This window comes from Carcharodon carcharias (genome assembly GCF_017639515.1).
Source record: "Carcharodon carcharias isolate sCarCar2 chromosome 36 unlocalized genomic scaffold, sCarCar2.pri SUPER_36_unloc_2, whole genome shotgun sequence".
Classification (NCBI taxonomy): Eukaryota; Metazoa; Chordata; class Chondrichthyes; order Lamniformes; family Lamnidae; genus Carcharodon; species Carcharodon carcharias.
The window spans coordinates 1,027,485-1,050,808 of NW_024470737.1; the positions used below are offsets into that span (position 1 = coordinate 1,027,485).

At 57.4% G+C, this 23,324-nt stretch overlaps 1 protein-coding gene across 4 annotated transcripts in view; it reads right to left on the minus strand.

The window, feature by feature from the left end:
* Positions 1-22,817, minus strand: part of LOC121274411 (sorting nexin-27-like) — a 91,553-nt gene extending 68,736 nt beyond the window's left edge. For all 4 annotated transcript variants that reach the window (XM_041181719.1, XM_041181718.1, XM_041181721.1 and 1 more), the window contains exons 1-4: positions 22,556-22,817; positions 6,484-6,715; positions 3,649-3,841; positions 1,418-1,482 (exon numbers count right to left, since the gene is read on the minus strand). In XM_041181719.1, the coding sequence (XP_041037653.1) occupies positions 1,418-1,482; positions 3,649-3,841; positions 6,484-6,715; positions 22,556-22,803 (738 nt within the window). In that variant the 5' untranslated portion in view covers positions 22,804-22,817. The remainder of the gene's footprint in view (positions 1-1,417; positions 1,483-3,648; positions 3,842-6,483; positions 6,716-22,555) is intronic.
* Between the last annotated feature and the right edge of the window lie 507 nt (positions 22,818-23,324).

Genomic DNA, 23,324 nt, shown 5'->3' on the forward strand with positions numbered 1-23,324 from the left:
GTTGTTGTGATCTGGAAGGCGCTGCCTGAAAGCGCGGTGGAAGCAGATTCAATAGGAACTTTCAAAAGGGGGGGAGGAATCGGATAAATACTGGAAGGGGGAACATTAGCAGGGATACGGGGGGCGGGAAAAGAGCCAGCAGGGGGGGTTGGTGGGGGGGGTGCTAATTGGATGGATCTTTCAAGCCGTGATGGGCCGAATGGCCACCTCCTGTGCTAGGCAGCCTGCAGAGAACAGAATGCGGCAGCGGGTGTGGAAACCCCTTTCGGCAACACTGACCACACACTCTGGGCACCGGCACCCTGTCCCGTTTCTCCAGTGGCCTGAGGAGAGGGCAAGGGCTTGGACAAGGAGGCGGGCGGATGTGGGAAGCTGCTCTCCACCCACCCACCCACCCACCCACCACCACCCCCACCCCCCCCACCCCCCCCACCCCCCTGCAACCCCCGGAGGAATCCCGGGGGAAAAGACCATAAGACATACGAGCAGAAATTAGGCCATTCGGCCCATCGAGTCTGCTCCGCCATTCAATCATGGCTAATAAGTTTCTCAACCCCATTCTCCCGCCTTCTCCCCGTAACCTTTGATCCCCTTACCAATCAAGAACCTATCTATCTCGGTCTTAAATACACTCAATGACCTGGCCTCCTCAGCCTTCTGTGGCAATGAATTCAATAGATTCACCACTCTCTGGCTAAGAAAGTTTCACCTCATCTCTGTTCTAAAAGGTCTTCCCTTTACTCTGAGGCTGTGCCCTCGGGTCCTAGTCTCTCCTACTAATGGAAACATCTTCCCCACGTCCACTCTATCCAGGCCTTTCAGTATTCTGTAAGTTTCAATCAGATCCCCCCCTCATCCTTCTAAACTCCATCGAGTATAGACCCAGAGTCCTCAAACGTTCCTCATATGTTAAGCCTTTCATTCCTGGGATCGTTCTCATGAACCTCCTCTGGACTCTCTACAGGGCCGGCACATCCTTCCTGAGATACGGGGCCCAAAATTGCTCACAATATTCTAAATGTGGTCTGACCAGAGCCTTATAAAGCCTCAGCAGCACATCCCTGCTTTTATATTCTCGTGTAAGAAAAAAAACTGAACTGGAATCATGGGTACGGCATAGGTGAGACAGGGCACGGAGGGGGGAAGGTGCGGACTCGGAGGGAGAGCACACGGACCTTGGGGGGGGCGGGGGGACAGCGCACAGCAGAGCCCATTTAAGTGTTTCATTCAATTCCAACAGGTCGCGCAAGGTCCACAACAAGTTCAGCCAGAGTGCAGCCGAGTGTAAGAGCTGTTCTGACACTCAGGGCTTCATGTGTTTTCTTTGCAGACGCCTGTGGATTATCAACGGCTGTCTGTGCCGCCGTCCCAGGAGCGAGGCCACCCTGTCGCAGTCTTCCCATCGGGGAACGCTCACCTCGTCCGACTCAGAGAGAAACTCCTGCACAATGTCACTCTCACCAATGACGCGCACCGAGCACACTGCGAAACAGAGAGAGGAGGGGGTTAGTCGGAGGATAAAGAATTCCCCCCCCCCCCCACACCCCCTACCAACACCCCCCACCCAGTTCAACTCGTGCACCCGGACTGCAAGATCCGGCCCACTCCGCAGGCTCGAGCCTCGTAGTCCAGGCCGACTCTCCCACGGCCGCCACGGAGGGAGTGCCGCACTGTCAGAGGTGCTCTCTTCTGGATTAGACAGCCCTCATCAGACTCGCTAACGCCGTCCGATCTGCCTGTGACAAGGGGAAACTGTCCCTCCTCGTCCCTGTCGACCTGTCTGCAGCCTTTGGCCCACTGACCACACCGCCCTACCCCAACACCTCTCCCCTGTCATCCAGCTGGGTGGGACTCTCCTCCCCCAGCCCCATTCCTATCGATCAGACTCGCTGGGAACGGCCTCTCCTCCTACCCCCACACCCTGACCTCAGGTATCACCCCTCCCCACTGAGGCTCTCCCCTTGGCCCCCCCTCCCTATTTCTCCCCCACACGCTGCCCCTTGGTGAGGCTCTCCGAAGGCTCAGAGAGAGTGTTCACATGTGGGCTGCCCTCCCCCAGCTCCACCTCACCCCCTCCTCCCTCGTCTCCTCCATCTTCCCGACATTATCAGACTGCTTATCCCACACCCAGTCCCGGATCAGGGGAAATCCCCTCCCATTAAATATTGGGAAGACTGAAGCCATTGTTTTGGGGTCCGTCCCAAACTCCGTTCCCTAGTGACCGACTCCATCCCTCTCCCCGGTAACAGGCGCAGATTAAGCCGCTCTCTTCACAGCCTCAGTGTCACGTTTGACCTCGAGATGAGCTTCCGCCCTCATATTGGCGCCATCGCTAAGACCACCTATTCCCACCCCCGTAACATCGCCCGACTCCACCCCCTGTCTCAGCTCATCCGCTGCTGAAACCCTCACCTACACCCTCGTTCCCTCCACACTCGACTATTCCAACCCTCTCCCGGCTGTTCTCCCACATTCTACCCTCCGGAATCTCCACCTCATCCCAAACTCTGCTGTCCCCGTGTCCGAACTCACACCCAGGCCCCGTTCACCCATCGCCCCCTGTGCTCGCTGACCCACACTGGCTCCCGGTCCGGCAACACCTCCATTTTCAAATTCTCACCCTCGTTTTCAAATCCCTCCTCACCCCCTCCCTATCTCTGTAACTTCCTCCAGCCCCTACACCCCTATCTCTGTAACCGCCTCCAGCCCCTACACCCCTCCCTATCTCTGTAACCTCCTCCAGCCCCTTCACCCTCTCCCTATCCCTGTAACCTCCTCCAGCCCCTACACCCCTCCCTATCTCTGTAACCTCCTCCAGCCCCTACACCCCTCCCTATCTCTGTAACCTCCTCCAGCCCCTACACCCCTCCCAATCTCTGTAACCTCCTCCAGCCCCTACACCCCTCCCTATCTCTGTAACCTCCTCCAGCCCCTACACCCCTCCCAATCTCTGTAACCTCCTCCAGCCCCTACACCCCTCCCTATCTCTGTAACCTCCTCCAGACCCTACAACCCTCCGAGATCTCTGCGCTCCTCCAATTCCGGCCTCTTGACCATCCCCCGATTCCCATCGCTCCACCATTGGCGGCCGGGCCTTCAGCTGCCTGGGGGGGGGGCCCTGAGCTCTGGAATTCCCTCCCTAAACCTCTCTGTCCGTCCACCCCTCTCTCTCTCTCTCGCTCTCTCTCTCTCTTTCCTGCTTTATGATGGTCCTTAAAATCGACCTCTTTGACCGAGCTTTTGTTCGCCTGTCACTAATATCTTGCTTACGAGGCTTAGTTAGATGTGTTGTTTTATAACGTGTCTGTGAAGTTGTGGGATGCATTTTTCTGTCAAAGGTGTTAAATAAACACAATATTGTCATTTCAAACTGTCTGCCCTGTCAAACGGACATAACAGATTCAGCCACACAATTTTGAGAAGGAGGGCAGAGCTCTCTCTGGGTGGCCTGGGTCCTTTGACCAACACATGATCTGGTCAATACCCCACCCCTTGGTTTGTGGGGTCTTGCTGTGCGCAAACTGCCCTTTCTTTCGACAGCGCACTGCATCCTATGGTTTGGATGTGGAGCACTGGGGGATTCCCGGGATGAAGGGAGACGCTCTGGCAGTTACACTGTGTAAGTGGGAGCTGGCGCTCGGCACTCACCTTTCTCCAGGTACTGCTCCAGGCCGCGGCGCCGAGCGTCCAGCTGCTGCTCGGACAGGGAGAAAGGCCACTTCCCCGGTGGCCGAGGGAAGCCAAAGTCGGAGAACTCCCGCTTCAGGCTGTGGTGCAGGACGGCAAACTCCCGGTATCGCTTGGAGCACAGCAGCCGCCCAGCCATGTAAATGTTGTACACCTGGGAGGGAGGGAGGGAGGGAGCAGCCATGTTACAGAGACGCAGCAAACACTCCTGTCCGTGTACCACCCTGGCGCCGCTACACCCACCCCGGCGCCAACACACCCACCCCCGCGCCGACACACCCACCCCCGCGCCGCCACACCCACCCCCGCGCCGCTACACCCACCCCGGCGCCGCTACACCCACCCCGGCGCCGCTACACCCACCCCCGCGCTGCCACACCCACCCCGGCGCCGCTACACCCGCCCCGGCGCCGCTACACCCACACCGACTCGCTCCCGCGGGGAGAATGTGGGACTCGCTCTCGCGGGGAGAATGTGGGACTCGCTCTCGCGGGGAGTGGGGAGAATGTGGGACTCGCTCCCGCGGGGAGTTGGGAGAATGTGGGACTCGCTCCCACGGGGAGCGGGGAGAATGTGGGACTCGCTCCCACGGGGAGTGGGGAGAATGTGGGACTCGCTCCCATGGGGAGCGGGGAGAATGTGGGACTCGCTCCCATGGGGAGTGGGGAGAATGTGGGACTCGCCTGAACTCGCTCCCGCGGGGAGAATGTGGGACTCGCTCCCACGGGGAGTGGGGAGAATGTGGGACTCGCTCCCACGGGGAGTGGGGAGAATGTGGGACTCGCTCCCGCGGGGAGTGGGGAGAATGTGGGACTCGCTCCCGCGGGGAGTGGGGAGAATGTGGGACTCGCTCCCGCGGGGAGTGGGGAGAATGTGGAACTCGCTCCCGCGGGGAGAATGTGGGACTCGCTCCCACGGGGAGAATGTGGGACTCGCTCCCACGGGGAGTGGGGAGAATGTGGGACTCGCTCCCACGGGGAGTGGGGAGAATGTGGGACTCGCTCCCGCGGGGAGTGGGGAGAATGTGGGACTCGCTCCCACGGGGAGTGGGGAGAATGTGGGACTCGCTCCCACGGGGAGTGGGGAGAATGTGGGACTCGCTCCCACGGGGAGTGGGGAGAATGTGGGACTGGCTCCCGCGGGGAGTGGGGAGAATGTGGGACTCGCTCCCACGGGGAGTGGGGAGAATGTGGGACTCGCTCCCACGGGGAGTGGGGAGAATGTGGAACTCGCTCCCGCGGGGAGAATGTGGGACTCGCTCCCACGGGGAGTGGGGAGAATGTGGGACTCGCTCCCACGGGGAGTGGGGAGAATGTGGGACTCGCTCCCGCGGGGAGTGGGGAGAATGTGGGACTCGCTCCCGCGGGGAGTGGGGAGAATGTGGGACTCGCTCCCGCGGGGAGTGGGGAGAATGTGGGACTGGCTCCCGCGGGGAGTGGGGAGAATGTGGGACTCGCTCCCACGGGGAGTGGGGAGAATGTGGGACTCGCTCCCACGGGGAGTGGGGAGAATGTGGAACTCGCTCCCGCGGGGAGAATGTGGGACTCGCTCCCACGGGGAGTGGGGAGAATGTGGGACTCGCTCCCACGGGGAGTGGGGAGAATGTGGGACTCGCTCCCGCGGGGAGTGGGGAGAATGTGGGACTCACTCCCACGGGGAGTGGGGAGAATATGGGACTCGCTCCCGCGGGGAGTGGGGAGAATGTGGGACTGGCTCCCGCGGGGAGAATATGGGACTCGCTCTCGCGGGGAGTGGGGAGAATGTGGGACTCGCTCCCGCGGGGAGTTGGGAGAATGTGGGACTCACTCCCACGGGGAGTGGGGAGAATGTGGGACTCACTCCCACGGGGAGCGGGGAGAATGTGGGACTCACTCCCACAGGGAGAATGTGGGACTCGCTCCCACGGGGAGTGGGGAGAACGTGGGACTCGCTCCCACGGGGAGTGGGGAGAACGTGGGACTCGCTCCCACGGGGAGTGGGGAGAACGTGGGACTCGCTCCCACGGGGAGTGGGGAGAACGTGGGACTCGCTCCCACGGGGAGTGGGGAGAACGTGGGACTCGCTCCCACGGGGAGTGGGGAGAACGTGGGACTCGCTCCCACGGGGAGTGGGGAGAATGTGGGACTCGCTCCCACGGGGAGTGGGGAGAATGTGGGACTCGCTCCCACGGGGAGTGGGGAGAATGTGGGACTCGCTCCCACGGGGAGTGGGGAGAACGTGGGACTCGCTCCCACGGGGAGTGGGGAGAACGTGGGACTCGCTCCCACGGGGAGTGGGGAGAATGTGGGACTCGCTCCCACGGGGAGTGGGGAGAATGTGGGACTCGCTCCCACGGGGAGTGGGGAGAACGTGGGACTCGCTCCCACGGGGAGTGGGGAGAATGTGGGACTTGCTCCCACGGGGAGTGGGAAGAATGTGGGACTCTCTCCCACGGGGAGAATGTGGGACTCTCTCCCACGGGGAGAATGTGGGACTTGCTCCCACGGGGAGTGGGAAGAACGTGGGACTTGCTCCCACGGGGAGTGGGGAGAATGTGGGACTCGCACCCACAGGGAGTGGGGAGAATGTGGGACTCGCTCCCACAGGGAGTGGTCGAGGTGAATCGCAGAGATGGATTGAAGGGGAGGGGGAAGCTGGATAAACACATGAGGGAGAGAGGAATAGAAGGATATGTTGATGGGGGGAGAGGGAGAGGAGGGTGGACGGAGGCTCATGTGGGGCAGGAACACCAGCACGGAGCAGAGGGGCCGAGTGGCCTGTTTCAGTGCTGGAAAAGCACGTGGACACATCACTCACCACAAATTTCTCGCCGTTTTGATCGATGTGCTTGTAGCTGGGGATGGAGATGGGGATGGCCTGCTTCTCTGAGTAGTCATAGATGGATTGTCCCGAGGAGTCATCACTGGGGTCCAGGCTTTCGGCCTCGTGAGGGGGCACAGACAGCACAGTGAGCAGCAAATCCTGGTCTCCCGCCCGGATCAAATCCACCACTTGCTTGTGGGTCGCCCCCTCCACATTCACTGCGTTCCTGAAACGGGTTGGGGGGGGAGGGGAGGAAGGAGAGGGGAGAACAAAACAGAACACGATAACTGGCCTGGTCAAATCAGCAGTGAAAGGGCAACTTGTTCACAATTCATGTTACAGCTCTCCCTTCAGCTGGAACTAGCACGAGGTTCGGTTCAGAGGCTGGGAATCCTGCGGTGAGTAACTCACCTCCTGACTCCCCAAAGCCTGTCCACCATCTACAAGGCACAAGTCAGGAGTGGGATGGAATACTCCCCACTTGCCTGGATGAGTGCAGCTCCCACAACACTCAAGAAGCTCGACACCATCCAGGACAAAGCAGCCCCGCTTGATCGGCACCACATCCACAAACATTCACTCCCTCCACCACCGACGCACAGTAGCAGCAGTGTGTGTACCGTCTACAAGATGCACTGCAGCAACTCACCAAGGCTCCTTAGACAGCACCTTCCAAACCCACGACCTCTACCATCTAGAAGGACAAGGGCAGCAGACACATGGGGAACACCACCACCTGGAAGTTCCCCCCCGAGCCCCTCACCATCCTGACTTGGAAATATATCGGCCGTTCCTTCACTGTCGCTGGGTCCAAATCCTGGAACTCCCTCCCTAACAGCACGGTGGGTGTACCTACACCACAGGGACTGCAGCGGCTCAAGAAGGCAGCTCACCCACCACCTTCTCAAGTGGCAATTAGGGATGGGCAATAAATGCTGGGCCAGGCCAGCGATACCCACATTCCCTGAAAAAACAAAAAGTCTGCTCAGAGCACTGGGAAAAGAAAGGAGTTGCATTTCTATAGTGTCCGTCACATCCACACGTTGCCATAAAGTGCTTCAGATCCAAGTGCCCCCCCCCCACCCCACACCGGCCCCTAGCACAAAAACTCTCTTCCAATCCCATCGTTAGGATCTTTTACATCCACCTGAGGGGGCAGGTGGGGTGCTTGGTTTAAAGTCTAGTCCTGAAAGACGGCACCTCCAACAGTGCGGCACTCCCTCAGTACTGACCCTCCGACAGTGCGGCACTCCCTCAGTACTGACCCTCCGACAGTGCGGCATTCCCTCAGTACTGACCCTCTGACAGTGCAGCACTCCCTCAGTACTGACCCTCCGACAGTGCGGCACTGACTCAGTACTGACCCTCCGACAGTGCGGCACTCCCTCAGTACTAACCCTCCGACAGTGCGGCACTGACTCAGTACTGACCCTCCGACAGTGCGGCACTCCCTCAGTACTGACCCTCCGACAGCGCGGTGCTCCCTCAGCACTGACCCTCCGACAGCGCGGCGCTCCCTCAGTACTGACCCTCCGACAGTGAGGCCCTCCCTCAGTACTGACTCTCCAACAGTGCGGTGCTCCCTCAGTACTGACTCTCCAACAGTGTGGCGCTCCCTCAGTACTGACCCTCCGACAGTGCGGCACTCCCTCGGTACTGACCCTCCGACAGTGCGGCACTCCGTCAGTACTGGCACTCCGACAGTGCAGCACACCCTCAGTACTGACCCTCCGACAGTGCGGCGCTCCCTCAGTACTGACACTCCGACAGTGCAGCGTTCCCTCAGTACTGACCCTCCAACAGTGCGGCACTCCCTCAGTACTGACCCTCCGACAGTGCGGCACTCCCTCAGTACTGACTCTCCGACAGTGCGGCACTCCCTCAGTACTGACCCTCCGACAGTGCGGCACTCCCTCAGTACTGACCCTCCGACAGAGCGGCGCTCGCTCAGTACTGACCCTCTGACAGTGCAGCGCTCCCTCAGCACTGACCCGCCGACAATGCGCACTCCCTCAGTTCTGACCCTCTGACAATGCGGCGCTCCCTCAGTACTGACCCTCGGACAGTGCGGCGCTCCCTCAGTACTGACCCTCGGACAGTGCGGCGCTCCCTCAGTACTGACCCTCGGACAGTGCGGCGCTCCCTCAGTACTGACCCTCCGACAATGCGGCGCTCCCTCAGTACTGACCCTCCGACAGTGCGGCGCTCCCTCAGTACTGACCCTCCGACAGTGCGGCACTCCCTCAGTACTGACCCTCCGACAGCGCGGCGCCCCCTCAGTACTGACCCTCCGAAAGTGAGGCCCTCCCTCAGTACTGACTCTCCAACAGTGCGGCGCTCCCTCAGTACTGACCCTCCGACAGTGCGGCGCTCCCTCAGTACTGACCCTCCGACAGTGCGGCACTCCCTCAGTACTGGCGCTCCGACAGTGCAGCACTCCCTCAGTACTGACCCTCCGACAGTGCGGCACTCCCTCAGTACTGACCCTCCGACAGTGCGGCGCTCCCTCAGTACTGACCTTCCGAAGGTGCGGCTCTCCCTCAGTACTGACCCTCCGACAGTGCAGCACTCCCTCAGCACTGACCTGCCGACAGTGCGGGACTCCCAAAGCATTGACCCGCCGACAGTGCGGCGCTCCCTCAGAACTGACCCTCCAACAGTGCAGCATTCCCTCAGCACTGACCTGCCGACAGTGCGGGACTCCCTCAGCACTGACCCGCCGACAGTGCGGCACTCCCTCAGTACTGACCCTCCGACAGTGCGGCACTCCCTCAGCACTGACCCTCCTACAGTGCGGCTCTCCCTCAGTACTGACCCTCCGACAGTGCAGCATTCCTTCAGCACTGACCCGCCGACAGTGCGGCGCTCCCTCAGTACTGACGCTCCGACAGTGCGGCACTCCCTCAGTACTGACGCTCCGACAGTGCGGCACTCCCTCAGTACTGACGCTCCGACAGTGCGGCGCTCCCTCAGTACTGACCCTCCGACAGTGCAGCATTCCCTCAGTAACAACTCTCCGAAAGCGAGGTACTACTCGTTACCGACATTGGGAGTGTCGGCCTGGATTACTGGCTTAAGTCTGTGGATTGGGGACTTGACCCATGAACTTTGACTTTGAGAGCAAGGGCTCGAGCACACGATGAGGCCATCGTGAGAAGATTTAAAGACAAGATTAGAATGCAGACCAGAAGCCCAGAGGTGATTGAGAAATTAAAAGCGGCACTTCCTTATTTGGACTTTCAACAGAACCTAGACAAAATGATGACACCAGCAGATTATCATCTCAGAAAGTCAACTGAAGATCAGATTGGAAATCCACTAAGACAATCAACAAGAATGGCTCGATTGAAACAATTGCGATTAAAGAGCTGAAATCCCCGTCATTGCCACAATACAGGTGAAAGATAAGACATTAGACAGCGCACTGGACAAATATTCCAGATACCAATCCAATAGAGGGTGCCATGTATACAACCCAGTGTTATACAGTGACAGACCTGTCCCCACCAGTACTGTACCCCAGTGTTATACAGTGACACACCTGTCCCCACCAGTACTGTACCCCAGTGTTATACAGTGACACACCTGTCCCCACCAGTACTGTACCCCAGTGTTATACAGTGACAGATCTGTCCCCACCAGTACTGTACCCCAGTGTTATACAGTGACAGATCTGTCCCCACCAGTACTGTACCCCAGTGTTATACAGTGACAGACCTGTCCCCACCAGTACTGTACCCCAGTGTTATACAGTGACAGACATGTCCCCACCAGCACTGTACCCCAGTGTTATACAGTGACAGACCTGTCCCCACCAGTACTGTACCCCAGTGATATACAGAGACAGACCTGACCCCACCAGTACTGTACCCCAGTGTTATACAGTGACAGACCTGTCCCCACCAGTACTGTACCCCAGTGTTATACAGTGACAGACCTGTCCCCACCAGTACTGTACCTCAGTGATATACAAAGACAGACCTGACCCCACCAGTACTGTACCCCAGTGTTATACAGTGACAGACCTGTCCCCACCAGTACTGTACCCCAGTGATATACAGTGACAGACCTGACCCCACCAGTACTGTACCCCAGTGTTATACAGTGACAGACCTGTCCCCACCAGTACTGTACCCCAGTATTATACAGTGACAGATCTGTCCCCACCAATACTGTACCCCAGTGTTATACAGTGACAGACCTGTCCCCACCAGTACTGTACCCCAGTGTTATACAGTGACAGACCTGTCCCCACCAGCACTGTACCCCAGTGTTATACAGTGACAGACCTGTCCCCACCAGTACTGTACCCCAGTGATATACAGAGACAGACCTGACCCCACCAGTACTGTACCCCAGTGTTATACAGTGACAGACCTGTCCCCACCAGTACTGTACCCCAGTGATATACAGAGACAGACCTGACCCCACCAGTACTGTGCCCCAGTGTTATACAGTGACAGACCTGTCCCCACCAGTACTGTACCCCAGTGTTATACAGTGACAGGCCCGTCCCCACCGCTACGGTACCCCAGTGTTATACAGTGACAGACCCGTCCCCACCGCTACTGTACCCCAGTGATATACAGAGACAGACCTGACCCCACCAGTACTGTGCCCCAGTGATATACAGAGACAGACCTGTCCCCACCAGTACTGTACCCCAGTGTTATACAGAGACAGACCCGTCCCCACCAGTACTGTACCCCAGTGATATACAGTGACAGACCCGTCCCCAGCACTGTACCCCAGTGTTATACAGTGACAGACCCGTCCCCACCAGTACTGTACCCCAGTGTTATACAGTGACAGTCCTGTCCCCACCAGTACTGAACCCCAGTGTTATACAGTGACAGACCCGTCCCCACCAGTACTGTACCCCAGTGTTATACAGTGACAGACCCGTCCCCACCAGTACTGTACCCCAGTTTTATACAGTGACAGATCTGTCCCCACCAGTACTGTACCCCAGTGTTATACAGTGACAGACCTGTCCCCACCAGTACTGTACCCCAGTCTTATACAGAGACAGATCTGTCCCCACCAGTACTGTACCCGTGTGATACAGTGACAGACCTGTCCCCACCAGTACTGTACCCCAGTGTTATACAGTGACAGATCTGTCCCCACCAGTACTGTACCCCAGTGTTATACAGTGACAGACCCGTCCCCATCAGTACTGTACCCCAGTGATATACAGAAACAGACCTGACCCCACCAGTACTGTACCCCAGTGTTATACAGTGACAGACCTGTCCCCACCAGTACTGTACCCCAGTGATATACAGAAACAGACCTGCCCCACCAGAACTGTACCCCAGTGTTATAGTGACAGACCTGTCCCCACCAGTACTGTACCCCAGTGTTATACAGTGAGACCTGTCCCCACCAGTACTGTACCCCAGTGTTATACAGTGATAGATCTGTCCCCACCAGTACTGTATCCCAGTGTTATACAGTGACAGACCGGTCCCCACCAGTACTGTACCCCAGTGTTATATAGTGACAGACCCGTCCCCACCAGTACTGTACCCCAGTGTTATACAGTGACAGACCGGTCCCCACCAGTACTGTACCCCAGTGACATACAGTGACAGACCTGTCGCCACCAGTACTGTACCCCAGTGTTATACAGTGACAGACTTGTCCCCACCAGTACTGTACCCCAGTGTTATACCGTGACAGACCTGTCCCCACCAGTACTGTACCCCAGTGTTATACAGTGACAGACCGGTCCCCACCAGTACTGTAACCCAGTGACATACAGTGACAGACTTGTCCCCACCAGTACTGTACCCCAGTGTTATACAGTGACAGACTTGTCCCCACCAGTACTGTACCCCAATGTTATACCGTGACAGACCTGTCCCCACCAGTACTGTACCCCAGTGTTATACAGAGACACATCTGTCCCCACCAGTACTGTACCCCAGTGTTATACAGTGACAGACCGGTCCCCACCAGTACTGTACCCCAGTCTTATACAGTGACAGACCTGTCCCCACCAGTACTGTACCCCAGTCTTATACAGTGACAGACCTGTCCCCACCAGTACTGTGCCCAGTGTTATACAGAGACAGACCCGTCCCCACCAGTACTGTACCCCAGTGATATACAGTGACAGACCCATCCCCATCAGTACTGTACCCCAGTGTTATACAGTGACAGACCTGTCCCCACCAGTACTGTACCCCAGTGTTATACAGTGATAGTCCTGTCCCCACCAGTACTGAACCCCAGTGTTATACAGTGACAGACCCGTCCCCACCAGTACTGTACCCCAGTGTTATACAGTGACAGACCCGTCCCCACCAGTACTGTACCCCAGTGTTATACAGTGACAGACCTGTCCCCACCAGTACTGTACCCCAGTCTTATACAGAGACAGATCTGTCCCCACCAGTACTGTACCTGTGTTATACAGTGACAGACCTGTCCCCACCAGTACTGTACCCCAGTGTTATACAGTGACAGATCTGTCCCCACCAGTACTGTACCCCAGTGTTATACAGTGACAGACCCGTCCCCATCAGTACTGTACCCCAGTGATATACAGAAACAGACCTGACCCCACCAGTACTGTACCCCAGTGTTATACAGTGACAGACCTGTCCCCACCAGTACTGTACCCCAGTGATATACAGAAACAGACCTGACCCCACCAGTACTGTACCCCAGTGTTATACAGTGAGACCTGTCCCCACCAGTACTGTACCCCAGTGTTATACAGTGATAGATCTGTCCCCACCAGTACTGTATCCCAGTGTTATACAGTGACAGACCTGTCCCCACCAGTACTGTACCCCAGTGTTATACAGTGACAGACCTGTCCCCACCAGCACTGTACCCCAGTGTTATACAGTGACAGACCGGTCCCCACCAGTACTGTACCCCAGTGATATACAGAGACAGACCTGACCCCACCAGTACTGTACCCCAGTGTTATACAGTGACAGACCTGTCCCCACCAGTACTGTACCCCAGTGATATACAGAGACAGACCTGACCCCACCAGTACTGTACCCCAGTGTTATACAGTGACAGACCTGTCCCCACCAGTACTGTACCCCAGTGTTATACAGTGACAGGCCCGTCCCCACCGCTACTGTACCCCAGTGTTATACAGTGACAGACCCGTCCCCACCGCTACTGTACCCCAGTGATATACAGAGACAGACCTGACCCCACCAGAACTGTGCCCCAGTGATATACAGAGACAGACCTGTCCCCACCAGTACTGTACCCCAGTGTTATACAGTGACAGACCCGTCCCCACCAGTACTGTGCCCCAGTGTTATACAGAGACAGACCCGTCCCCACCAGTACTGTACCCCAGTGATATACAGTGACAGACCCGTCCCCAGCACTGTACCCCAGTGTTATACAGTGACAGACCCGTCCCCACCAGTACTGTACCCCAGTGTTATACAGTGACAGTCCTGTCCCCACCAGTACTGAACCCCAGTGTTATACAGTGACAGACCCGTCCCCACCAGTACTGTACCCCAGTGTTATACAGTGACAGACCCGTCCCCACCAGTACTGTACCCCAGTGTTATACAGTGACAGACCCGTCCCCACCAGTACTGTACCCCAGTGTTATACAGTGACAGACCTGTCCCCACCAGTACTGTACCCAAGTGTTATACAGTGACAGACCTGTCCCCACCAGTACTGTACCCCAGTCTTATACAGAGACAGATCTGTCCCCACCAGTACTGTACCCGTGATACAGTGACAGACCTGTCCCCACCAGTACTGTACCCCAGTGTTATACAGTGACAGATCTGTCCCCACCAGTACTGTACCCCAGTGTTATACAGTGACAGACCCGTCCCCATCAGTACTGTACCCCAGTGATATACAGAAACAGACCTGACCCCACCAGTACTGTACCCCAGTGTTATACAGTGACAGACCTGTCCCCACCAGTACTGTACCCCAGTGATATACAGAAACAGACCTGACCCCACCAGCACTGTACCCCAGTGTTATACAGTGAGACCTGTCCCCACCAGTACTGTACCCCAGTGTTATACAGTGATAGACCCGTCCCCACCAGTACTGTACCCCAATGTTATACAGTGACAGACCGGTCCCCACCAGTACTGTACCCCAGTGACATACAGTGACAGACCTGTCCCCACCAGTACTGTACCCCAGTGTTATACAGTGACAGACTTGTCCCCACCAGTACTGTACCCCAGTGTTATACCGTGACAGACCTGTCCCCACCAGTACTGTACCCCAGTGTTATACAGTGACAGACCGGTCCCCACCAGTACTGTACCCCAGTGACATACAGTGACAGACTTGTCCCCACCAGTACTGTACCCCAGTGTTATACAGTGACAGACTTGTCCCCACCAATACTGTACCCCAGTGTTATACCGTGACAGACCTGTCCCCACCAGTACTGTACCCCAGTGTTATACAGAGACACATCTGTCCCCACCAGTACTGTACCCCAGTGTTATACAGTGACAGACCGGTCCCCACCAGTACTGTACACCAGAATTATACAGTGACAGACCTGTCCCACCAGTACTGTACCCCAGTCTTATACAGTGACAGACCCGTCCCCACCAGTACTGTACCCCAGTGTTATACAGTGACAGTCCTGTCCCCACCAGTACTGAACCCCAGTGTTATACAGTGACAGACCCGTCCCCACCAGTACTGTACCCCAGTGTTATACAGTGACAGACCCGTCCCCACCAGTACTGTACCCCAGTGTTATACAGTGACAGACCTGTCCCCACCAGTACTGTACCCCAGTCTTATACAGAGACAGATCTGTCCCCTCCAGTACTGTACCCGTGATACAGTGACAGACCTGTCCCCACCAGTACTGTACCCCAGTGTTATACAGTGACAGATCTGTCCCCACCAGTACTGTACCCCAGTGTTATACAGTGACAGACCCGTCCCCATCAGTACTGTACCCCAGTGATATACAGAAACAGACCTGACCCCACCAGTACTGTACCCCAGTGTTATACAGTGACAGACCTGTCCCCACCAGTACTGTACCCCAGTGATATACAGAAACAGACCTGACCCCACCAGTACTGTACCCCAGTGATATACAGAAACAGACCTGACCCCACCAGTACTGTACCCCAGTGTTATAGTGACAGACCTGTCCCCACCAGTACTGTACCCCAGTGTTATACAGTGAGACCTGTCCCCACCAGTACTGTACCCCAGTGTTATACAGTGATAGATCTGTCCCCACCAGTACTGTATCCCAGTGTTATACAGTGACAGACCGGTCCCCACCAGTACTGTACCCCAGTGACATACAGTGACAGACCTGTCCCCACCAGTACTGTACCCCAGTGTTATACAGTGACAGACTTGTCCCCACCAGTACTGTACCCCAGTGTTATACCGTGACAGACCTGTCCCCACCAGTACTGTACCCCAGTGTTATACAGTGACAGACCGGTCCCCACCAGTACTGTACCCCAGTGACATACAGTGACAGACTTGTCCCCACCAGTACTGTACCCCAGTGTTATACAGTGACAGACTTGTCCCCACCAGTACTGTACCCCAGTGTTATACCGTGACAGACCTGTCCCCACCAGTACTGTACCCCAGTGTTATACAGAGACACATCTGTCCCCACCAGTACTGTACCCCAGTGTTATACAGTGACAGACCGGTCCCCACCAGTACTGTACACCAGACTTATACAGTGACAGACCTGTCCCACCAGTACTGTACCCCAGTCTTATACAGTGACAGACCCGTCCCCACCAGTACTGTACCCCAGTGATATACAGTGACAGACCCGTCCCCATCAGTACTGTACCCCAGTGTTATACAGTGACAGACCCGTCCCCATCAGTACTGTACCCCAGTGTTATACAGTGATAGTCCCGTCCCCACCTGTACTGAACCCCAGTGTTATACAGTGACAGACCCGTCCCCACCAGTACTGTACCCCAGTGTTATACAGTGACAGACCCGTCCCCACCAGTACTGTACCCCAGTCTTATACAGTGACAGACCTGTCCCCACCAGTACTGTACCCCAGTCTTATACAGAGACAGATCTGTCCCCACCAGTACTGTACCTGTGTTATACAGTGACAGACCTGTCCCCATCAGTACTGTACCCCAGTGTTATACAGTGACAGATCTGTCCCCACCAGTACTGTACCCCAGTGTTATACAGTGACAGACCCGTCCCCACCAGTACTGTACCCCAGTGATATACAGAAACAGACCTGACCCCACCAGTACTTTACCCCAGTGTTATACAGTGACAGACCTGTCCCCACCAGTACTGTACCCCAGTGTTATACAGTGACAGACCTGTCCCCATCAGTACTGTACCCCAATGTTACACAGTGACAGAACTGTCCCCACTGGTGCTGTACCCCAGTGTTATACAGTGACAGACCTGTCCCCACCAGTACTGTACCCCAGTGTTATACAGTGACAGACCTGTCCCCACCAGTACTGTACCCCAGTCTTATACAGTGACAGACCCATCCCCACCAGTACTGTACCCCAGTCTTATACAGTGACAGACCCATCCCCACCAGTACTGTACCCCAGTGTTATACACTGACAGACCTGTCCCCACCGGTACTGTATCCCAGTGTTATACAGCGACAGACCTGTCCCCACCGGTACTGTATCCCAGTGTTATACAGTGACAGGTCTTATAAAAGGTGATGGTGAGCCGCCTTCTTGAGCCGCTGCAGTCCCTGTGGTGTAGGTACACCCACTGTGCTGTTAGGGAGGGAGTTCCAGGATTTGGACCCAGTGACAGTGAAGGAAAGGCCGATATGTTTCCAAGTCAGGATGGTGAGTGTCTCGGAGGGGAACTTCCAGGTGGTGGTGTTCCCCATGTGTCTGCTGCCCTTGTCCTTCTAGATGGTAGTGGTCGTGGGTTTGGAAGGTGCTGTCTAAGGAGCCTTGGTGAGTTGCTGCAGTGCATCTTGTAGATGGTACACACACTGCTGCTACTGTGCGTCGTTTTGCCACAGTACAGCCTGTGAGTATAAACTAAATCACTGCGCAGTGGTGACCGGCCCAAAGAGCACCTACAATCAAGGCCGCTTCGCAAAAAGCTGCTGAGCACAGGAAATGGCTGCCTGTTCAGACATTAAGCTCCAAGTGTCCATCACACGGTCTGTGGTGTGGCGCCAGCAGCTGCTTCTCTCCCTCTCCTTTCCAAACCACGCGACTGGAATACCGGGAACCAAAACTCTCGCACCTCACTCAGCCACTGACCAAGAAGAACAAGTTCGCAGGCACAAGGTCCTTTCGCTCGCGCCTGAACAGGAATTACTTTAACTCAGCTGGGGTTACGACCGCAATCGTCGGGAGCACAGCAAGATCCCAAAATCAACAGCCAAGCAAGCGACCGGCTATTTTTAATTCGTGACGTCGGGTGAGGGGTAAACTTTGTCTCTGGACTCTGGGGAGAACTCCCCCGTGAACCAACCCCCACCCGGTACTCTTCCAGTCAACGACCGTGGGTTGTTTCTATTCGTCCGGGGGGTGGGGGGGGTGGGGGGGGGAGACAGGGTCCTCGGCTTGACGTCTCATCCTGAAAGGCGGCACCTCCGACAGCGCAGCCCTCCCTCGGCGCGGCCCGCTGGCCGACATTCCTTCCCCCCCGCACCCCCCCACCCCCCCCCCCCCCCCCCCCCGAGGGTTTCGGCCAAAGCAAAAGAGAGAACAACGTCAAGCCAGTCGGCCACCTCCTGGGACAGCGTGAAAAAATTTCTCCTCTCCCTCCGAGTTTACATTCCCGGGATTAGCTCCACGACTCCGGAATCTCTCGCCTGTCGGTGGGGGGGGGCACTCGGCCATTGAGAGATTGCTAGCTGCAGCTGCTTTAGCATCTAAATAGTCCAGATAACTGGCCCACAGTACGTTGATCGTAGAACAGTTCCAGCGGGAGGCGACTCTCTCCAAGATCAACTCACTCCGTCCCGCTGCTTTGTCCTTGCTCTGCAGCCCCTTCCTCTTCGGCTAGTGGTGGCTGTGCGCGTTTTTGTTTTAAACTGAAGGTCCGAGAGGGCGGGCATGTTGAAATGGAGATTGAGCGCAACGTTGCTCCGCTGCGCCGTCTAGGGGCCAGGACCTGCAACTGCACCGTGACGGTTGACATAGCAGTTTTCCAATGTTGACTGCCACACACAGCCCGGAGTTGTGGCCACAGGGTCAACCATCACAACGTTCTTCCGACAGCCAAGGAATCTCGGGATAAAAAGGGGGTGAGTGTGGGAAAGTGGAGTTGAGGCAGGTCAGCCATGATCTTGTGGAGGGGCGGAGTGGGTTTGAGGGGGTCAAATGGCCTCCTCCTGCACTAATGCAGCACCTTTTACAGGAGCGAAACCTCCCCAGGCACCACACAAAACTCACAATCTGACACTGAGTCACAGAGATACATTAGGACAGGAGATTAAGAATAAAAAAATGGGTCAACACAGTAGGTTTTAAGCAGCGTCTTAAAGGAGGAAATGTTTGGGGAGGGAATTATGTCCAAGACTGCTAAAGGCACAGCCACTCCTGTGAAGGAGCCGCTGGCTTAGTGGTAATGCCACCGGACGAGTAACCCAGAGGCCTGGGCTAGTGCCCTGGAGGACAGGGGTTCAAATCCCACCCCGCCCGCTGGGAATTTAAATTTGATTAACAAATCTGGGAATATAAAGCGAGTCTCAGTGACGGTGACCATGATGACCATCATCGATTGTCATAAAAACCCCCATCGGGGTCACTAATGCCCCTTTAGGGAGGGAAATCTGCCCCCCTTACCCGGTCTGGCCTACACATGACTCCAGATCCACAGCCCACGTGGTCGACTTTTAACTGCGCCGCACCCCCCCCCCCCCCCCCCCCCGCCGAAATGGCCGAGCCAGACCCTCAGTTCCGGGGGCAATTAGGGATGGGCAACAAGTGTTGGCCTTGCTAACCACGCGCACGACCCACGGAAGAGTAAAAAGCAAAGGGAATGGAGGGATGAGCAGGAAACCAAAATCAAACTCCCCACCCCACACCCCTGCTCTGAATGAGACTTGAACCAACAGCCTTAGAGCACCTTTCACTGGCGCCCCTGTCCCCTCCTGGGATTACTCCTCCTGAGGTTACAGGGCCTCCTGCCCAGGTGACTTTTCCTTACCTGCGAGGCATGACTGCTGGAAGGCTATTCAACTGTGGAAAGCATCCATGCCCAACATCTACACCCAAGCGTATTCTAGCAGGGTATCAATCAGGAGCTGGAAACCCGGGTAGCTATTATCCCCTTCCTAACACAGGGGTTGTGGTGGTTAACTTGGTGCCCTGCGCAGATTCCCATCAGTAATGCCAAGACAGGCCAGCCATTGAAATGTGGTGATGAGAGAGCACTGGCATGGGAGGTCATCCGACATGATACCCCACCCTTCACAGTATACGTGAGCAACTGCACTGGAGCTCAGCTAATTTTGCCATCACCCAGTCACGGTCTTCATAAGCAACATCGCACAGAGTCAGCCAATGGCAGGCGGTGGTCATAAATGAGCAGTGCCTCAGGAGGTTCAATCAAGATAATAGACAGGCCCTCACCCCTGTATCCATGAGCAACGCAACTGGAGGTCGGTTAGCTCAATTATAACCCACCCCACCATCTCCATGAGCAATGCCGCTGAAGGTCACCGAACTCATTTCCCCACAAGCTCAGCTATGATCACCGCGAGCAACGCCACTGGGGGTCAGTTAACTTAATTCCCCACACAACAGCCTTCCAACACCGTGAGCAAAGAGACAGGAAGTTGGTTAACATAATTTCCCTCGTGCCATCACCTTGAGCAGCACTGCAGGAGGTCAGTTAACCTATTCATCTGCACGCGCCTTCAGAAACAATAAGTCAGTGAAGATAATTTCACACACCAATCCACAAGCACCATGGGCAATGGCGTGGGAAGTCTCTTCACTCAACATCCCCCGACACCAAGCCATGATCTTTATGAGCAATGCTGCTGGAGGTCAGTTAACATACTCACTCGCATCCACCATGAGAGATACTAAATCAGTTAACATAATTGTGCACACTCACCCACCAACACCATGAGCAATGCCGCTGGAGCATGGTGAGCTCAATTTCCGCTGGGGGAGGGGGGGGGGGTCAGTTAACACCAGCTCCCCTGAGCAATGCCACAGGGGGCCATGGGGTCAGTTAACACCAGCTCCCCTGAGCAACGCCACAGGGGTTGAGGGGGCTGGGGGGTCAGTTAATACCAGCTCCCTGAGCAATGCCACGGGGGGCCTGGGGGTCAGTTAACACCAGCTCCCCTGAGCAACGCCACAGGGACCGGGGGCTTCAGTTAACACCAGCTTCCCTGAGCAACGCCTTGGGGGCCGGGGGGGGTCAGTTAACATCAGCTTCCCGGCACATTGCCACTGGGGCTGTGGGGGGGGTGGGGGGGTCACGCCACAGAGGCCGGGGGAGGTCAGTTAACACCAGCTCCCCTTAGCAACGCCGCAGGGGCCGGGAGGTCAGTTAACACCAGCTTCCCTGAGCAAAGCCACAGAGGCCAGGGCAGGGGGGGGGGTCAGTTAACACCAGCTTCCCTGAGCAACACCACAGGGGCCGGGGGGGGGGGGGTCAGTTAACATCAGCTTCCCTGAGCAAAGCCACGGGGGCTGGGGGGTCAGTTAATACCAGCTCCCTGAGCAATGCCATGGGGGCTGGGGGGTCAGTTAATACCAGCTCCCTGAGCAATGCCACGGGGGCTGGGAGGTCAGTTAATACCAGCTCCCCTGAGCAATGCCACGGGGGCTGGGGGGTCAGTTAATACCAGCTCCCTGAGCAATGCCACGGGGGCTGGGAGGTCAGTTAATACCAGCTCCCCTGAGCAATGCCACGGGGGCTGGCGGGGTCAGTTAATGCCAGCTCCCCTGAGCAATGCCACAGGGGCTGGGGGTGTCAGTTAATATCAGCTCCCTGAGCAATGCCACGGGGTCGGGGGGGTCAGTTAATACCAGCTCCCTGAGTAATGCCATGGGGGCTGGGGGGTCAGTTAATACCAGCAACCTGAGCAATGCCACGGGGTCGGGGGGGTCAGTTAATACCAGCTCCCTGAGCAATGCCATGGGGGCTGGGGGGTCAGTTAATAACAGCAACCTGAGCAATGCCACGTGGGCTGGGGGGTCAGTTAATGCCAGCTCCCCTGAGCAATGCCACGGGGGATAGGGGGGTCAGTTAATGCCAGCTCCCCTGAGCAATGCCACGGGGGCTGGGGGGTCAGTTAATACCAGCTCCCTGAGCAATGCCATGGGGGCTGGGGGGGTCAGTTAATGCCAGCTCCCCTGAGCAATGCCACAGGAGGTGGGAGGTCAGTTAATACCAGCTCCCCTGAGCAATGCCACGAGGGCTGGGGGGGGTCAGTTAATGCCAGCTCCCCTGAGCAATGCCACAGGAGGTGGGAGGTCAGTTAATACCAGCTCCCCTGAGCAATGCCACGAGGGCTGGGGGGGGTCAGTTAATGCCAGCTCCCCTGAGCAATGCCACAGGAGGTGGGAGGTCAGTTAATACCAGCTCCCCTGAGCAATGCCACGAGGGCTGGGGGGGGTCAGTTAATGCCAGCTCCCCTGAGCAATGCCACAGGGGCTGGGGGGTCAGTTAATACCAGCTCCCTGAGCAACGCCACGGGGGCTGGGGGGTCAGTTAATGCCAGCTCCCCTGAGCAATGCCACAGGGGCTGGGGGGTCAGTTAATACCAGCTCCCTGAGCAACGCCACGGGGGCTGGGGGATCAGTTAACACCAGCTCCCTGAGCAACGCCACGGGAGGTCAGCAGAATGGCAAAGGGCGGGGTGGGGTTCAGGGATCGGGTTGAAGTTGGGGGGGTTGTAGGTTCAGGGGCGGGGCGGGGCGGGGCGGGGGTGGCTGGGAGGGACGTGGCCGGGGGTGGCTGGGCTGGGGGGACGGGGACGGGGGCGGGGACTGGGGGGGCGGGGCCGGGGGGACTGGGGGGGCGGGGCCGGGGGTGTACGGTGGCCAGTTGGCGGCTCGGCTCGGCCCGTCCCGTCCCGGCGGGCGGTCGCGCACTCACTCACACGGCCAGGATGCGGTCTCCCCTCCGGACTCCGGCTCGCTCCGCCGCGCCTCCCGCCAGCACGGCGCTAACGTGCTGCAGCGGCGCGTACAGCTCGCCGTTGATGCTGCGGAGCTGGCCGCCCTCGCTCACTTGGCCCCGCACGTTGAAGCCGTAGCCGCTGTCCGACTTGACGACGCGGACGGTGCGCGGCCCCACCGGGCCGGACGGCTCGGGCAGGGCGTCCCCGTCCACCTCCTCCTCCGCCATCTTCAAACGGCGGCGGCTTGTGGAGTGGGGGCCGCGGTGTGGGCGGGTGTTGGAGGGAGGAGGAAGGCCCGCCTCAACCCGCGCCCGAGGCCCGCCGGGGACTGTAGTTCCTCCCGCCCCCCCTCCCCATAGCCGGCCACGGAGGCGAGGACTACACCTCCCAGAGGGCCGCGCGGCGGAGCGGCTCGAAGCCGGCGCCCTTGCGCCCGATGCCCGCCGGGAAATGTAGTCCCCTTGCCGCTTGGAGCCGCGGCTCAGGACGGCGGTGGGAACCACATCTCCCACGATGCAGTAGCCTCGCCAGCTCAATGGAATGCCGGGAAGCCTCTCTCCCTCATTGCCTCCAGCGTCAGTGGTCGCCCTTGGCAACCAACACCTACCAAGGCCACTTTGGCCTGGTGGTCATGTCCCCAGACCTGTCACCCAGGGGACCAATGCTTTGGGGATAGGGGTTCAAATCCAACCATGCCATTAAAATTTAATTCATAAAGTGTGGAATGAAAGCCGGTCACAGTCATGGT